The sequence below is a fragment of the Mustela lutreola genome, chromosome 5 (assembly GCF_030435805.1).
Source record: "Mustela lutreola isolate mMusLut2 chromosome 5, mMusLut2.pri, whole genome shotgun sequence".
Lineage (NCBI taxonomy): Eukaryota > Metazoa > Chordata > Mammalia > Carnivora > Mustelidae > Mustela > Mustela lutreola.
Window position 1 is genome coordinate 75,828,718 of NC_081294.1, and position 17,944 is coordinate 75,846,661.

The following is a 17,944-nucleotide window of genomic DNA, read 5'->3' on the forward strand; positions in this document are numbered from 1 at the left end:
CTTTATCTTCAGTGTAGCACCACTGAAAGGTGATAAATAGGGGAACAACATCAACAAATGGGTATTTCTGAATGAAATTTTGGATATATGGTGTAAGTTGGATCAAAGGCAGGGAAAACAGTTGGGAGGCCCTGATAATAATCCAACAAAGGAAGGACACAGCCTGTAAACTGGGGCAGCCGTGGCACATGTGCAGTCCTGAGGGCTCTTAGCTCAGCCTGTGCTTTCTAGACAGCACATGGATTTATCTCTAGCCAGGCTCATTCAATAAACACTGCTGATTTGAGAAGGAAGAGACAGGCTCGACATGTGTCTTTGCAGACTGAAATAAAGGGCAACTTGACTGCAAGAAACAGGAATTCAGAAGCCCTTGTATGAGTATGAAAACAGAGCCTGGGTAGTTGTTTTCTCTCTGTGGAATGTGTGCAATGGAGCCAAGAAAATAAAGTACAGTACAGTGTGTGGGCTGCAGACGCCCACCTCCAAGCTGCACAGGCGGACCATGATTCTTCCACCAATCCATAATTCCCACCCTGACACAGTTAGAGATTTGAATGAGTCTGCAACAGGGAGGAAAGGGAGAAAAATCTACTCTGATTCCTGTTCACTCCCTCCACTGCCAGATCGGGTAGACCAGAAACCCTCCGCTCTTTTCTGTCTTCTCTATGATTGCTGGTAGAAGCCAGTGAAAAGGTCTCAGGACAAAGGGCCCTGAGACGGCACAAAGAGGCTAAGAGGAAACAGGAAAGGACAGTGGATTTCTACTGCACCCAGTAGACAGGAGCTCACAATCCCCCTCTTGAGTTTACTCCAAGACACAAGAATAAAAACACATACCCAAGGAAATCAGAAGTTCACTCATCTCTCTAAACAGCTATTAAGAAGTTTATCCATAAGAATCCAGCTGACAATTTTAACGCAAGCGATAATTATAGTAAGTCAATTCTTTGGTTAAGAACTTGGCCTTAGAAAGAACGACTGAAAAAAGAACCACCTAAACACGAGAACCAAGAGATTCAGAAGCTCTTATGTGAGTGTGAAAACGGAGCCCTGCTTGATTGTTTTCTCTCTGTGGATCTGTACTTGGGAGTCATATTAGTTAATTAATTTTGTGACTTTGGCATAAACAAGTGGAAACTCCTGAAATTATATGAAAATATTAGTATATATGGGCAAAAGTTTTATTTTTCTGGGGGATGAACAATCATTCCTATTAGTCAAATGTACAGCAAACATTAAGACACAGTCTTATAGAGGATGGAACTTCGAGGCATTTTTTTCCCTACTTCTTTAACATGACTTTGAAGTTTCTAGACTTCAATAAGCAAGGGGGGAAATACATGTGAAAGAAAGACGATGGCCTCAAAAACAAAATCTGTTTTAAGAAAGTTCCCTTATAGGAAAGTGGAAACCTTCTTAAGTCACACAGACTTGTCAAATCCAATCTTAAGTATTAATCTTAAGTATTAATCCAATCTTAAGTATTTCTTATAGACCAGCAGAAGTTACTGCACCAAACTAAGGCTTCAGCTTAAACAGACTCTGAAAATGGTAGCAGTAATAGTTACTACTACCGGGACCTCTGCAAAGGTTTTACACACATTATTTCACTTGATCCTTGTAACAACTCCAGGAGGTAGATATTATTTCCATTTTACAAATTAAAGAACTGACATTTCAAAAGGTATTTGCATATAGCTTGTGAGAGAAAGGGCTGGGATTTGCATCTTGGCCTAACTATAGACCGCATTTCATTTCTCATAAATCCCTGTGTAATATAAACCTCACCCTAACTAATGATCTTGATAAAAGTATTCCCAAACAAGGCTTTGGTCCAAATTCTGAGGACAACTTAGTACATAAGGTCTAGGCAAGCAAGAACCAAGAGGGATGAGATCTTGTCAAGCTTATTTGCCAAAACATCCTCGACACCTAACAAAGTCCTTGGCGTATAACAAACACTTAAAAAATACTTGCTGGAGGAAAAAAAAAAAAAAGAAGAAGGAAGAAAAGGGGCTTTCTCTTGATATTTCATAATTCCCTGGACTCCAGCAATTCCTGAGGGGCAGAAGTCAACAAAGTCTTGGTCATTCTTGTTCCTTTCCTCACTTCCACTATACTGACAAAATATTTCTAGAAAACAAAACATGAATCCTCTAAGTCCTTCCATCTTCAAGGTCAATCCAAAAGCCCTCTTCCTGTCTTTCCCAGGAGGTCCCGCCCAGAAAGTTCAGTTTCTGAATTTTCAGAAAATGTCTGTTATTTGCACATCTTTTTAGCCCCCTTACGTTGGTTTGTCATCTGTACCTTGCAGGTACTGTTCTTCCAAAATGAGCATGATCGAGGGCAGATATTTGTTCATTCTTTTGTTTGTTCGTTCATTCATTCATTCATTTACCCACCCATTCATTCATTCAACAAACATGTATCAAACAGTCCCTGTGTGCTAAGTACTGTGCTAGGCCAGAGGACAGCACGATGAGTAAGTTACAGGGAGTTCAGTCCAGTGGAGAGAGAAAAATAAACCAACAATTACAAAGTATGTTAAATACTAGAAAAGAGGGCTCAGCTTAAAGGGTTCTTAAGCAGGGATTCCCGGACCTTGAACTACATGTAAAATGATGAGCACACAAGAGCCCATATTTGCTTTGGGGGCTGGGGCAGAGTCCATTGTTTTCATCAGATTGATTCATAATGTTTAAGAACCACTGGTCTAAAATGAGATCTGGAGAAGGAGTCATTGCTATTCAGAAGAGAGGTATAAGTATAAGGGAAGAATATATATTCCAGGCAAAGAGAGGTAAGAAAGAACATGACCTGTTCTAGGCCCCTAGGAAGTTGAGTCTGGCAGAAGCACAGCATGCAAAGGGAGGAATGGGGAGACAAGGCTGGAGGTATAAGCAGGGTCTAGACCACTGGAGAGCCTTGTGAGCCATGTCAAGGAGTTCAGACTTCATGCCGAGAGAAAGCCCCTGACAGATTTGAAGAAGCTGAGGGATACATCAATTGATATTTGGGATGTGATAGCTATAATGCAGAGAACAGGCTGGAGGTGAGGGAACAAAATAGGAGTCAGGATGACTAGTTCAAAGGCTGCTGGTAGGAAATTAGGTGAAAGATGATGGTGGACTGGACTTAAGGACTAGCTGTTAAACTTCTTTAAATCCTCAGGATGTACCTTAGGTCCTTGTACCTAGACATGACTGAGAACCACAAAGAGCCCAGGACAGCAAACAATTCCACACTTCCATCAGGTCAAGTGATGATGGGCGCTCATACCCTGAACCCACGTATTCTTTAAAACTTGGCTCCTTTAACACTATAAGAGGTGTTGTTTTTAATGTATTTGGACAACATGTAGGGACTCACATGGAGTAAAAAATACTCTAGTACACAGGACACATAGTAAAAGGCATAATAAAGAAGACCAAAACTGACTCAGCTATTTGGGTAAAATTAGCTTCCCTGGGGATGGAGGTGCTCCATAGGGAGGAAGCAGGGGCATCTAAAGTATTCCATATTGACAGACAAAGATGGGCAGAGCCCAATGACTGTGCTGAAGGAGTGCTGGACTGTTTGAGTGACAACCCACCCCAGATCTTCTCACAAGCCCTCTCCATACCCTCCTGTGAGCACTCAGACCTGTTTCACATTTATTTCAAGTTACCCTTGGAAGGACATGGTCAAGGAGCAGGGCTAATATCTGGAACACTTGGGCAATATGAACTGAGAGGACAAAAAAAAATAAAAACACGTTAAGCCTGAGTAAAAAGATCGTAATCACACCACTCAAGTTAGAAGAATGTCACGAGTATTTCCTTTTCATTTTGGCCTTAAACATGCTGATAGAAATGGGCTTAATGAGAGTCAGCTGGGCCTTTTCATGACTAAATTTATGGATTTTGAAGATGAACCTGATCATCAGAACAAAATTTTACAGTGTTACTTTTTTTCGTACCTGTTTACCAAGGTTTAAGCAAAATCAAGGGGCCTGAAAAAATCACAAATCTCATATATTGTCAATGGAAGTACAGGATAGTACAACTATTCTAAGAACTGGATTTCTGGCATGTGTTTCACAAGTCTTCAAAATGTGTACACCCTTATTCTTGTGATCTATGCTAGGATATAATCGTAAGGTAAATAAGATTAAGAAGCAAAGATAACCATTACAGTATCACTTAAAATAGCAAAATATGAGAAAGAATTATCTTTTCTAATCAAAGAGGAAATGGATTTTCAATTAGGATATATATGATGGAATCTTATGAAACCATTAAAATGATGATGTAGATGTGATTTCACTGACATGAAGATGTATTGCTGGTTCAATTAAGCCAATTTCATTGAGCACCTACTACATGGAAGATCAAGCCAGGCAGTGAGGACACAGCACTGAGTTCAGGTACAGTTCTTAACTGACTGACCAGAGCAATCAGATATTGAGGAAGTAATGAGACAAGCGCTAATACTAAAGACAAGCATGAAGTACCATAAGAGTAAATAGCAAAAGAATTTAACCTAACCCAAGGGGATCATGGGAAAGCCAACCTGAGGAAGTGCTGCTTCAGTGGTAATGAAAAATGAATAGGAGTTAGACAGGCAAAGAGGCTGGGGTGGGGAGAACATTCCAGGGCAATGAACAGCAATTTTTTTTTTAAAGTATACACATTACATCAATTGTGTATATACAAGATGAATTTATATTAAAAATTTATTTTGGGGGCACCCAGGTGGCTCAGCTATTTAGGCATCTACCTTCAGCTCAGGTCATGATCTCAGGGTTCTGGGATCAAGCCCCATGTTTGGCTCCTTGCTCAATGGGGGTCCCGCTTCTCCCTCTCCCCCCTGCTCGTGCTCTCTCTCTCACAACCTCTCTCTCTCTCAAATAAATTTTTAAAAATTATTTTATATCTGTATATATTTACAAATATAAATTCTGAAAGGATATAAACTATAATATTATATATATGTTGTATTATATGTAACTTTTTATTTTTATTTTTTGGCTTGTCCATGTTTTTCTCTCTCTTTTTTTTTCCTGCAATGAACATATGTGAGTAGTATTTAGATGGGTAGATAGATGGGTGGGTGGAGAGACAGGCAGATGGCCGGCTGGCTGGCTGGCTGGCTAGATATCTAGAAGGATTCAAGGATGGACAGGAACCAGTTTCAAGGAAGATGTGAGCTGGGGATCACATTAGACTGTTTTATTCTTTATTATTTTCCTCCCTATAATCACTAGAATCCAAGATCTGCTCCAGAAGCATCTTTTCTATCTATTGATAGAATGACCTTGTTTTTGGGTAGACACTTCCACTACCCCAGAGGCAAGTTTACTAACAACAAGTGGAGCCAATATTACAATTCTAAATAGATTTCCTCTCTCAACACTGGACCTTCCAAACCACGCAGGCAAGAGAAAAAGGACTGGCAGAGGTACTTAGTGAAGGTGCAGCTAAATAACTATTGTAAACAAAATGAATTATTTTAAAGACAGACAGATGGATGAGGGAGAGGAGCAAACAAAGAAATAAAAACCTTACTATTAGAGTATGAAACTACACCAAAGAGAATCTAGCTCAAAACTTCCAGGTAGTAAAATCAGCTGGTTTTCTAAACCACCTTTTTTGGGCTACTAATTCCCAGCCCAAGGCTCACTGTGATGTAAGTGTCTTGGTCCACTTGGTAGAGGCACAGGTCCTTTACAGGATGAGCCAACAGGGAGCCCCAGGGGAGGAACTCTCAATACACAAGAGATAAGTCACTCCCAACTAGAACAACTCTTGCCCAGGAAAGGTCACAAACTATGTATTAGGAAGAGAGTAAGAACCCATTCAGCAAAAATTGGGTGCCTGCACTCACCCATTCTTAGCAAGCTCACATTTTTCTTTTTTTTTTTTTTTTTTTTTTTTTTTTTTTTTTTTTAAGATTTTATTTATTTATTTGACAGAGAGAAATCACAAGTAGATGGAGAGGCCGGCAGAGAGAGAGAGAGAGAGGGAAGCAGGCTCCCCGCTGAGCAGAGAGCCCGATGCGGGACTCGATCCCAGGACCCTGAGATCATGACCTGAGCCGAAGGCAGCGGCTTAACCCACTGAGCCACCCAGGCGCCCAAGCTCACATTTTTCAAACTTAACTTATTTACTGTCTCCTAAACACCATGCCCTGTGTGGTTGGCTCTGAGGATTCAACTGTGACAAGACATGGTTCTCAGATGCTCAAAGCTCACCATCAACTGTGGAGACATTTCGTTCACTCACTTAAAAAACATCTGGCTCCTAAACTATGGAAAGAGCCTAGATGTCCATCAACAGATGAATGGATGAAGAACATATGGTATATATATATATATATATATATATATATACACACACACATATATATATCTGTATATATTTATATATATATAGGAATATTATGAAGCCATCAAAAAAAATCTTGCCGTGAAGTGTGTAAACCTGGCGATTCACAGACCAGTACCCCTGGGGATAAAAATACATGTTTATAAAAAAATAAAAAATTAAAAAAAAATAATCTTGCCATTTGCAATGACACGAATGGAACTAGAGGGTATTATGCTACGTGAAATAAGTCAGAGAAAGACAACTATCATATGATCTTTCTGATATGAGGAACTTGAGAAACAAGACAGAGGATCATAGGAAAAGGGAAGAAAAAATAAAACAAGATGAAACCAGAGAGGGAAACAAACCATAAGAGACTCTTTTTTTTTTTTTTTTTTTTTAAGATTTTATTTATTTGTCAGAGAGAGAGAGGGAAAGAGAGAAAGCACAGGCAGACAGAAAGGCAGGCAGAGACAGAGGGAGAAGCAGGCTCCCTGCTGAGCAAGGAGCCCGATGTGGGACTCGATCCCAGGACGCTGGGATCATGACCTGAGCCGAAGGCAGCTGCCCAACCAACTGAGCCACCCAGGCATCCCCCATAAGAGACTCTTAATCTCAGAAAACAAACTGAGGGTTGCTGGGGGGTAGAGGGGGAGGGAGAGGGTGGCTGGGTGATGGACAGACATTGGGGAGGGTATGTGCTATGGTGAGTGCTGTGAATTGTGTAAGACTGATGAATCACAGACCTGTACCCCTGGGGAAAATAATACATTATAAGTTAATAAAAAAAAGTCTGGCTCCTACTGTGTACCAGATGTTTAGGGTGTGGTAGTAAACAAATCCAACAACACCGCTGTCTTCACAGAGCTTACAGTCTAGTGAGGAGAGAAAGATAAAGAACACATCGATAACCAACAAAAGGATTTTTAGAGAGGTATAAACGTTATGAAAAAATACACAGTGGGGAACTATGGTGAGAGTCATCAGAGGTGGCCTCTCAGAGGAGACATTGAGCTGTAAACTGCAGGATGAGGAACGCCTGGGTGGCTCAGTCAGTTAAGCCTCTGCCTTCACCTCAGGTCATGATGGCAAGGTCCTGGGATCAAGCCCTATATTGGGCTCCCTGCTCCACAAGGAGTCTGCTTCTCCCTCTGCCCCTCCCCCTGCTTGTGTGTGCTTTCTCTTTCCATCTCTCTCTCTGACAAATAAATAAAATCTCTTAAAAATTTTAAATTTAAAAACAAAAAACCTGCAGCATGAGAAGCAGCTGATATACCAGACCCCAGAGCACGGGCACAGCAGACCCCAGGAAACAGACAAGAACACACAGAGGGATAGTGACCATGCTCAAAAGCAGCACTGGGTACTTGGCAAACGTGGAGAAGGGACACCTGACCCTGTCCGAGGGTCTCACCCAGCCCAGCTGGCCCTTGGACAGCAGTGATTTGTAGAGCAGGGGAGGTGCTGTGAGGTGCTACAGACAGGAAGCTCCACCCACGGGTTTCGAGGAATTCAGTCTCACATGTGAACTAGTTGGACAGGGCTATTTGGCATGCACAAGAAGCATGGCTTCTCTAGAAAGTTGGCAAAGGTGCTGAAACTGAACGCCAGATGGTGAAAATTCCTGTCTTATTCTCCCCTCCAAGCCCCACCATCACTTCTTCCAAATGTCTTCTACACTCCTGTAAAGGCTCAAGGATGTTGGGAGGAATGGCTAAGGAAGGACAAACTAGTCCAGCATGGGGCAAGGTATCAAGAAGCCAAGTTCCACCAATATCCTGGATGATCTAGGGCAAGTTCCTTCCCCTTTCTCAGCCTCAGTGCTTCCCATCTGCAAAATGAAAAGATCAGAGGCATGGGGATGAGCCCAAGAGCCTACATGTCTAAAAGCTCCCCTGCACGATTCTGATGCACGCTGAAGTCTAAGGACTAATAAGCTCCGATTCCACCTCTTCTTCCCTCAGAGCGGGCAAGGGGTTACACACCAGGCTGGTTGCATCAAGTCCTCTGTGATGCAAAACATAGTCTCTGACACACAGAAGCTCCTCCCAGTTCATGTCATGGCATCCTCCTTCCTCCCTCCCCTCATGCCACCCCCCAAAAAGGTTCCCTCAGCGGGGCTGTGGGCCCGTAACTGTGGGTCATTGTTTGCCTCTCACCATACCTGTGAACATCGCACAGAAGTAGGGGCTGCAGGCTGCCAGGACCACACGGTGGGCTTCTATCTCGACATCTTCCGCCACAATCATCACGTCACACAACAGCTGTTTACTGTAAAACACCAGGGAGGGGACAGCATGGGTCACAGCACCAATGCCCAACCCCAGCTACACAAGGGCATTTTTTTTCCTTCCACCCAGATTCCATACTGCCACCATACAAGGCTGTCAGGGACATTTGCCATACTGAGTTAGGCAGGGGGATAAGCTCATTGACTTTCCAAGTCCCTGATGAGCCTGGCGTTCATGCTTTCCTAAGGCACACAGAGAGATCCAACTATCCAGGAGCTGCCACTCCAAGTCTCCTTCCTTTGTTGGCACATCTCTGCTTCTCAACTCTATTTGCTCTGAGACCCTGGGACAGCAGCTCAGAGAGCAACAGGGAAAGTCTGGGGCTATGAGTTGGGTGACTGGCTGAATGCCAAGGAGCATGAGCGTGCCGCTGAGGTGTGCCACCAGCGAGAACATTATCAATCCCCCAAGGGATCCAATTCCTATGAAATACTCGTAAGAGGCCAGCCAGGTCTGGAGGCCTCAAGTATTCATCTTCGTACCCAGATTCAACATTATCGCCAAGAAGGTTACTCCTGAACAGCTTCAATACCCTGGAGTTACACCTGAAACTCCAATCTCTGCAATTATTAAGGCTACCGTAACTACCTTTTTACTTCTCATCCCCACTACACTGCGCACTCTGAAAGGGACTTGTTTACTATTAGATCCTAGACACCTGGGTGCAAGCCCAGCATACAAAAAGCCCTAAATTTTTGGTAAATAAATGAATAAATAAATAAACTTTAAAAAGGGATCAATCCACACTCATAGACAGAATGGATATCAGACAACTTTGAAGGATTGGAAGGGTGCCACAAGACTGTTTCGACCCAAGAATTTTTCTTCCACCAGCCTTCCAAGAGTTAACATTAAGTTCTATGTGCTAGGCACTGTTCTAAGCACTTTCTTATACCTAATATTTCATTTATTCCTCTCTAAAACCCCATGAGGTAGCGTTATTATTATGCTCCATATTTCAAAAAAGGAAACTGTGGCCCAGAGAAGTACTTTTCTCAAGGTCATACAAAAAGGGAGTAGTGGAAACAAGATTCAAATGCAGGTAGCTAAACCCCAGATCCCATGTTCCTAACGTCTATGGTAACCAGGTTACCACTAATCCTTCCTTCAGAGTGAAGCACTAAATGTGGGAGGGAAGACAGGACAAACACATGTCAGCTGCACTCTAGTGGCAGTGGTTACCTAGGACGCTACTGGACTCAGAAGTCTGAGTCATGGCCGGGTTCCATGTGACAGCGATGAAATGACCAAATGATGGAAAAGACCAAATGATGGACCAAATAAATGATGGAAAAGAAGCTACCTATTTGTCATCTCTGTGTTGCATATTAAGCGTTTGCCAACTATTCAGACGTTAGCCCAAGATTGCTTATCATAGAATCATAAGGCTTGAAAAGGCTGGAGCTGTAAATGCCAGATGATCTATGAAGTTCAGAGAAGTGGCCCAAAGCCACAGAAGGCTGAGTTCTGCATCTAGTTCTGACTCTGGATATACTACCATAGTGACTCATGACGGGCTGATACTTGGAAAGAGAAAGATAATTATGCCTCATAGGGAAAAGTGAATAGAATAAAGTCCCCAAGAGAGGGTTTCTGGGAAAGGTGAGATCTCTGGGAAGCAAGAGGCAAAACCTGGGGATGAGACTTCACTCAACAGTGGACGGCAGACCCTACATACGAACTTTATCAGAATAAACCAGCTCAACTGGGAAGAGAATTGGCTCTACCCCTAACCAGCTATGAGAACTTGGACAAACAATCTCACCACGGTATTCTCATCTTTCTTAAAGGGATATCTGCCATGGGTACCAAATAAATTGCAAATGCCACCTGACAATAGGCTAGTTTTTAATCTGGCCTAAATTTATTGTAAAAATGTATCCCCAACATTTGCACTTAACTTTCATCAAAGATTCTAGGGAGACAATGGAGTTCTCTCATCACTATTTAAAAGTATAACTTGTCAACTATACTTCAATTAAAGAAAAAAAAATGACTAACCCCCCCCCCCCAAATACAACTTGTTGTTGTTGTTCTTGTAATCCGTATTTTAATTAGGAAAAGTAAAACAGATGGGTCAGAAATGCTGAGCAAAAGCTGAGCCAGGTGCTGAAAAGGGAAATGTCAGAGTGGCATGTCTTGCAAAAGCCAGAGGAGCTGATAGCTCATGAACAAATGGGAAAGAGACAAGAAGGAATGAGGAATAAAGATGGAGACTCTAGTTAAGCAGATGAATGAGAACGGTTCTGCAGGACTGGAAGTGTATCTGAAGGCTAGAAAAACTGCAACCTAGAAAAGTGACCAAGACGAACTCACCAGAAACTCAATGTAGGCTTTGCTTACGAATGGTAAAGCCCGTCTGTACACTGAAGTGTAACTACTCTTTACGAAAAAGAAAAGCCACAGCCCCAAAGCACTGCATGGCTCAGAAGCATTTCTTTTTTTTTTTAAGATTTTATTTATTTATCGGGGAGGGGGGGAGGGAGAGAGCGAGCACAGGCAAACAGAATGGCAGGCAGAGGGAGAAGCAGGCTCCCTGCTGAGCAAGAAGCCTGATGTGGGACTCAATCCCAGGACGCTGGGATCATGACCTGAGCTGAAGGCAGCTGCTTAACCAACTGAGCCACCCAGGCGTCCCGCTCAGAAGCATTTCTAATTCCGTTGACTGGAAACCCTATAGGATTTTTTTTTTTTTCTGAGCTGTCACATTCTACTCCAAAGGACAATCTCAAGAAACAAAAAGTAGGGCCATACACTTTGGGATAGCTGTAGGAAGGAAGCTCAGGCCCTGGAATGCAAGTAACCAGGGTTCATGTCCAATGGGTATCAGAATTCAGATGAGCTGTAAACAAGATAATGAATAGTGCTAATAGTAAACATTCAGCAAACGTTAACATTTTTCTTTTTTTTTTCCCACAAAACACTTCATTTAAGATTAAATTAGAGCTGCATATTAAACATCTAAGTGGGGTTTACCAAATAGGGAAATGGATATATGAGTCTTAATTTCAAAGGTGGGAGATAGTTAAGAGTTCAGAAGGAAGAGAAAGAACCAGCTAAAGAAATGAGAAAGTAACCACTGAGACAGGAGGGAAACCAAAAAGTTATGGTGTCCATTAAGTCAAGTGAAGAGACGGCTACAAAAAAGCAAGGAATAATCAACTATACCAAATACTGCTGATAAGTAAGAGAAGATTCGGGTGGCAAGCCAGGGCAATGAAGCAACAAAATGAAATAGGACATGAAAATGAAAAACATATAAATTTAAAAGGAAGAAATAAAACTATCTCTACTCATAGATGACATGATTTCATATATAGAAAATCATATAGGGAATCTACCAAAAAATTAATACAAATGAGATTAAGAAGGTTGCAAAATATAATATCAATATACAAAATCAACTATACTTCTATACACATGCAATGAACAAGAAATGATATAAAGAAAAATTCCACTTCTAACAGCATCAAATAGAATAAATACTTGAGAATAAACTTAAGGAGGGTAAAACCTATTCTCTAAAATTACTGAACACAGTTGAAAGAAATAAAAGAAGAGGCAACCCTCTCAGGCCCCCTCCCTCTCTGGGAGCCTTGTACTATCACTCAATAAACTTTACTTTGCTGCCTACCAAAACATTTTTTAAAAAGAAAGAGTGAAAGAAATTAAAGAAGACTCTGACCTCCAGTGTTCATGGATTGAAACACTTAAAATTGTTAAGATGGCAATACTCCCCCAAATTGTTCTACAGATTCAACACAATTTCTATCAAACTCCCAGCTGGCTTCTTTGCAGAAATTGACAAGTTGACCCTAAAACTTATGTGGAAATGCAAGAGATCTGGAACGGCCAAACAATCTTGGAAAAGAACAGAGGTGAAAGACTCATGTTTCCCAATTTCAAAACTTACTACAAAACTTACTACAAAGCTATTATTACATAGTGTGTAATAATAGAAGGATAAATACAAAGATCAATAAAATTGAGAATCCAGAAATAAACCCTCATATTTACAATCAATTCATTTTTAAAATATTTTATCATTTATTTTTTAAATGTTTATTATTGATGTGTAACAGATATACAATGTCGTATTAGTCTCAGGAATACAACATAGTGATTCAACAATTCTACACATTATTAAAAAAATTTAAAAAATAAAAAGAATAATAAATAAATAAATAAATTTTTATAATTAAAAAAAAAAAATTCTACACATTACACAGGGCTCACCATGGTAACTGTAGCTACCATCTATCACCATACAATATTATATTACTGACCTTATTCCCTATGCTGTACCTTCCATCTCCATGACTTCTGTACTTCAGAAATGGAAGTCTGTACCTCTTAATTCCCTTCACCTATTTTGTCCATTCCCCACTCCCCTCTTCTCTGGTAACCACCAGTTTATTCCCTGTATTTACAAGCCTATGTCTGTTTGTTTGTTTGTTTGTTTGTTTTTAAATTCTCATTTCTTTTAGATTCCACATATAAGTAAAATCATATGGTATGTGGCTTTCTCTGTCTGACTAATTTCCCTTGGCGTAATACCTTCTAGTTTTATCCATGTTGTCACAAATGGCATCTCTTTTCTATGGCTGGGTAATGTTCTAGTCTATATACATATACATAATGGGATGCCCACACGCGTGTGCACGCACACTCTCACACACACACACAAGTCTTCTTCATCCATTCATCTATCAATTGACACTTAAGTAGTTTCCCTATCTTGGCTATTATAAATAATGTTGGAATAAACACGGGTGGTGTATCTTTTCAAATTAAGTGTTTTCATTTTCTATAGGTAAATACCCAGTAGTGGAATTCCTGGATTACATGGTATTTCTATTTTTAATGTTTTGAGAAACTTCCACACTGCTTTCCACAGTAGCTGCACTAATTTCTATTCTCACCATTGGTGCATGAGGGTTCCTTTTCTCTATATCCTAACCAACATTTGATATTTCTTCTCTTTATGGTACTAGCCATTCTGAATGCTAGAAGGTGGTATTGTTGGGCACAGCAAAGATGGCGCTGGCCTGCCTTCTCTTCTGGCTAGAAAAGGCGCCACCGTGGCAGTATTGGCGCCAACGTGGCGGTTTCGGTTCCGCATATCTCTGATATTTCCTCCTCTCGCCCAACACACCCTACCCAGTTACTGACTACGTAACCAAACCCCATAGGCTCTCTCCCCGCTGACCTCATTTCCCATCCCCTACCCAATATAAGCTGCAACCCCGCTCAATAAAGTGAGATCCTGCTTAGACAGATCCCCCGAGCCTGGTGTCGCCCGTTGGTGCGTCCGGGTTCGCGACACTCGCCATCCCGCTCAGCCCCGGGAAGGGGCCTCCGGCTGGTCCGGTCGCCTCCACCCCTCCGAGGGAACCCCAACAGTATCTCATTGTGGCTTTGATTTGTGCTTCCTAAAGATTAGTGATGTTGAGCATCTTTTCATGTGTCTGTTGGCCTTATGTATGTCTTCCTTGGAAAATATTTATTCAGATCTTCTGCCCCTTTTTAATCAGATCATTTGTTCTTCTGGTGTTGGTATTTTTTTTAATTCTAGTATTTTATTTATTTGTTAGAGAGAGAGCACAGCAGAGGGAGTGGCAGGCAAAGCAGGCAGAGCAGGTAGAGGGAGAAGCAGGCTCCCCACTGAGCAAGAAACCCAGCACAGGACTTGATCCCAGGACCATCAGGACCTGAGCTGAAGGCAGATACTTAACTGAGTGAGTGACCCAGGCATCCTGTTCTTCTTGTGTTAAGCTGTAGAAGTTCTCTTTGTCTTTTGGATACAAACCTCTTATCAGGTTTATCATGTGCACGTATCTTCTCCCACTCTAGGGTGCCTTTTCATTTTGTTGATGATTTCCATTGCTGCCCAAAACCATCAATGGATTTTTTTTAATTATTTATTTTTGAGAGAGAGCGCGAGTGAGCGAGACCATGCAAGATCATGAACAGGGGAGGAGAAGGGGCAGAGGGAAAGGGAAAGTCAGACTCCCCACTGAGAGGGAGCCCAACTCAGACTCAAGCCCTGGACCCTGAGATCATGACCCGAGCCAAAGGCAAACACTTAACTGCCTGAGCCACCCAGGTGCCCCCAGTCAATGGATTTTTTTTTTAAAGATATTTATTTATTTGACAGAGAGAGATCACAAGTAGGCAGAGAGGCAGGCAGAGAGAAAGGAAGGGAAGCAGGCTCCCTGCTGAGCAGAGAGCCCGATGTGGGACTTGATCCCAGGACCCTGAGATCATGACCTGAGCCGAAGGCAGTGGCTTAACCCACTGAGCCACCCAGGTGCCCCAGTCAATGGATTTTTGACAAGGGTGCCAAGACTATTCAATTCAAGGGAAAAAACAGTCTTTTCAACAAATGGTCCTGGGAAAACTGGATATCATACACACAAAAATAGGACCCCTACTTCACATGATATACAAATACTAACTCAGAATAGATCAAAGACCTAAATATAAGAGCTAAAACTATAAAACCCTTAGAAGAAAACAGGGGTAGAGCTTCATGACTTCTGATTAGACAATGGTTTTTTACACAGGACACCAAAACCACAAACAACAAAAGAAAAAAACAGACACCAAGCATTTGGTGCTTCCAAAGACACCATCAGGGTATCAAAATAGTGAAAAGGCCACCCAAAGAATAAAAGAAAAACTTTGCATATCATATATCTGATAAGATGCTTATATCTGGACTGTCTAAAGACTTGAACCCTTTTAACTCAAAAATGGACATATAACCCAATTTAAAAATGGGCAAAGGATCTAAGTAGGCATTTCTCCAAATAAAATATAGCAATGGCCAATGAACATACAAAAAGATGCTCAACACCATTAATGATCATAGAAAAATACATATCAAAACCACAATGAGATACTACCTCAGACACTAGGATGGCTATAATCAAAAACACAAAAAATAACAAGTGTTGGCAAGGATATGAAGAAACTGAAACCTTCATACACTGCTGGCAGAAATGTAAATTGGTGCAGTGCTTTGGGAAAATAGTCTGGCAGCTCCTCCAAAAGTTAAACATGTAGTTGTCATATGACACAGCCACCAAAAGGTATATAACCAAGAGAAATGAAAACAGGCATCCACACAAAAATGTGTATGTGAATGTTCACAGCAGCATTATCCGTAACAGCCAGATGGCTGGCCTCAAATGTGATATACCCATAGAGTGCAACATTATGCAGCAATAAAAAGAAATGAAATATTGAAACATGATAAAACATGGATAAGCCTTGAAAACATTCTCCTGAGACGTAGGTCATAAAACTTTTTCACAGTGGGTTTGCCACCAGAACACAGGTGTCATGAAAACCACCACTAAACCTAAACCAAAATGGGAAAGGCAAAGACTCCCACCAACATCATTGTCAATGGACACCAGTCGAGCTGACCTACCACTACTGGTCATCTGATGCACAGATATGGTGGAACTGACAAAACAACTATCAAAACACTTGAGAAGGAGGCTACAAGACAGGAATGGGCTCCTTGAAGGATACTTGAAGTATGCCTGGGTCTTGGATAAATGGAAAGCTAAACATGAACATGGTATCACCAATGGTATCTCCCTGCAGAAATTAGAGACCACCAAATATTACATGACCATCACTGATGCCCCAGGCCACCAAGACTTCATGAAAAACATGATTAGAGGTATATTTCAGGCTGACTGCTGTCCTGATTGTTGCTACTGCTGGTGGTGAATCTGAAGCAGGTTTCTCCAAGAATGGGCAGACCCATGAGCATGCCCTTCTTCTGGCTTACACACTACGTGTAGAAGAACTAATTGCTGGCGTTAACAAAATGGATTCCATTGAGCCACCCTACCATCAGATGAGATATGAAGAAATCGTTAGTGAAGCCAGCGCCTACAGTAAGAAAACTGGCTACAACCCCAACACAGTAGTAGCATTTGTGCCAATTTCTGGTTGGCATGGTGACAATATGCTGGAGCCAAGAGCTAACCTGCCTTGGTTCAAATGATGGAAAGTCACCAGGAAAGATGAGAATGCCAGTAGAACCACACTGCTTGAAGCTCTGGATTGCATTCTGCCACCAGCACATCCAACTGACAAGCCCTTGCATCTGCCTCTCTGGGACATCTACAAAATTGGTGGTATTGGTACTATTCCTACGGACTGAGTGGAGACTGGTGTTCTTAAATCTGGCATGGTGGTCACCTTAGCTCCAGTCAATGTTACAAATGAAGTAACGTCTGTTGAAAAGCAACATGAAGCTCTGAGAGAGGCTCTTCCTGGGGACAATGTGGGTTTCAACATCAAGAACGTATCTTTCAAAGACGTTCATCGTGGCAATATGGCTGGTGACAGCAAAAATGACCTACCCATGGAAACAGCTGGCCTCACAGCTCAGGTGATTATCCTGAACCATCCAGCCTAAATCAGTGTTGGATACATGTCTGTGTGGGATTGTCACAAAGCTCACACTGCTCAAAAATTTGCTGAGCTGAGGAAATAGACCGTCGCTCTGGAAAAAAGCTGGAAGATGGTCCAAAGTACTTGAAATCTGGTGATGCTACCATCATTGATATGGTTCCTGGCAAGCCTATGTGTGTTGAGACCTTCTTTGACAATCCTCCTTTAGACTATCCTGCTGTTTGTGCATGGGACAGAAAGTTGTTGTGGGTGTCATCAAGGCAGTGGACAAGAATGCAGCTAGAGCTGGCAAGGTCACCACATCTGCCCAGAAAGCTCAGAAGGCTAAGTAAATATTATCCCCAGGCCAGTCTCAATCAGTGGTGGGAGAACAGTCTCAGACTGTTGTGGTGTATCAACTGGACCTTTAAGTACTTGTGATAACAATGCATCATAACATCTTCAGAAGGAAAGGAGAATATTCTGTGGACCATTTTATGTGTGTGTGTGTGTGTGTGTGTGTGTGTGTGGCAGTTTTAAGTTATACACAACTAATGAATCATTCAGCACTACAACAAAAACTTAGAATGTACCATATGCTGGCTAACTGAACATAATAAAAAAAAATTAAGTTAATAGTTTTTAAAACCAGTACTTTTTAATGGAAACAGCCTGACCAAGAATCTGTCACAGAATTTTGAGAACCATCAAAAAAAGTTGAATGGGGAAAAAGAAGAAAAGAAAGAAATCACAAAAAAACATATTACATCATTCTAAAATAAGCAAACCCGTAGAGACAGAATGTAGATTAATGGTGGGGGAATAAAGAGAATAGTGGGATTACTGCTAAAATATATTAGGATTTTTTTTTTGAGGGAATGATGAAAA

The 17,944-nt window shown here is 41.5% G+C and overlaps 1 protein-coding gene and 1 pseudogene across 7 annotated transcripts in view; one reads left to right on the plus strand and one right to left on the minus strand.

Annotated features, from left to right (window-relative positions):
- Nucleotides 1-17,944, minus strand: part of KLHL3 (kelch like family member 3) — a 312,385-nt gene that overhangs the window by 81,718 nt on the left and 212,723 nt on the right. For 4 of the 7 annotated variants that reach the window (XM_059174657.1, XM_059174656.1, XM_059174655.1 and 1 more), the window contains one exon: nucleotides 8,512-8,618. The exons of the other annotated variants lie outside the window; for them this stretch is intronic. In XM_059174657.1, coding sequence (XP_059030640.1) covers nucleotides 8,512-8,618 — 107 coding nt within the window. The remainder of the gene's footprint in view (nucleotides 1-8,511; nucleotides 8,619-17,944) is intronic. 7 annotated transcript variants of the gene reach the window in all.
- LOC131832084 (elongation factor 1-alpha 1-like) lies at nucleotides 16,081-17,409 on the plus strand (annotated as a pseudogene).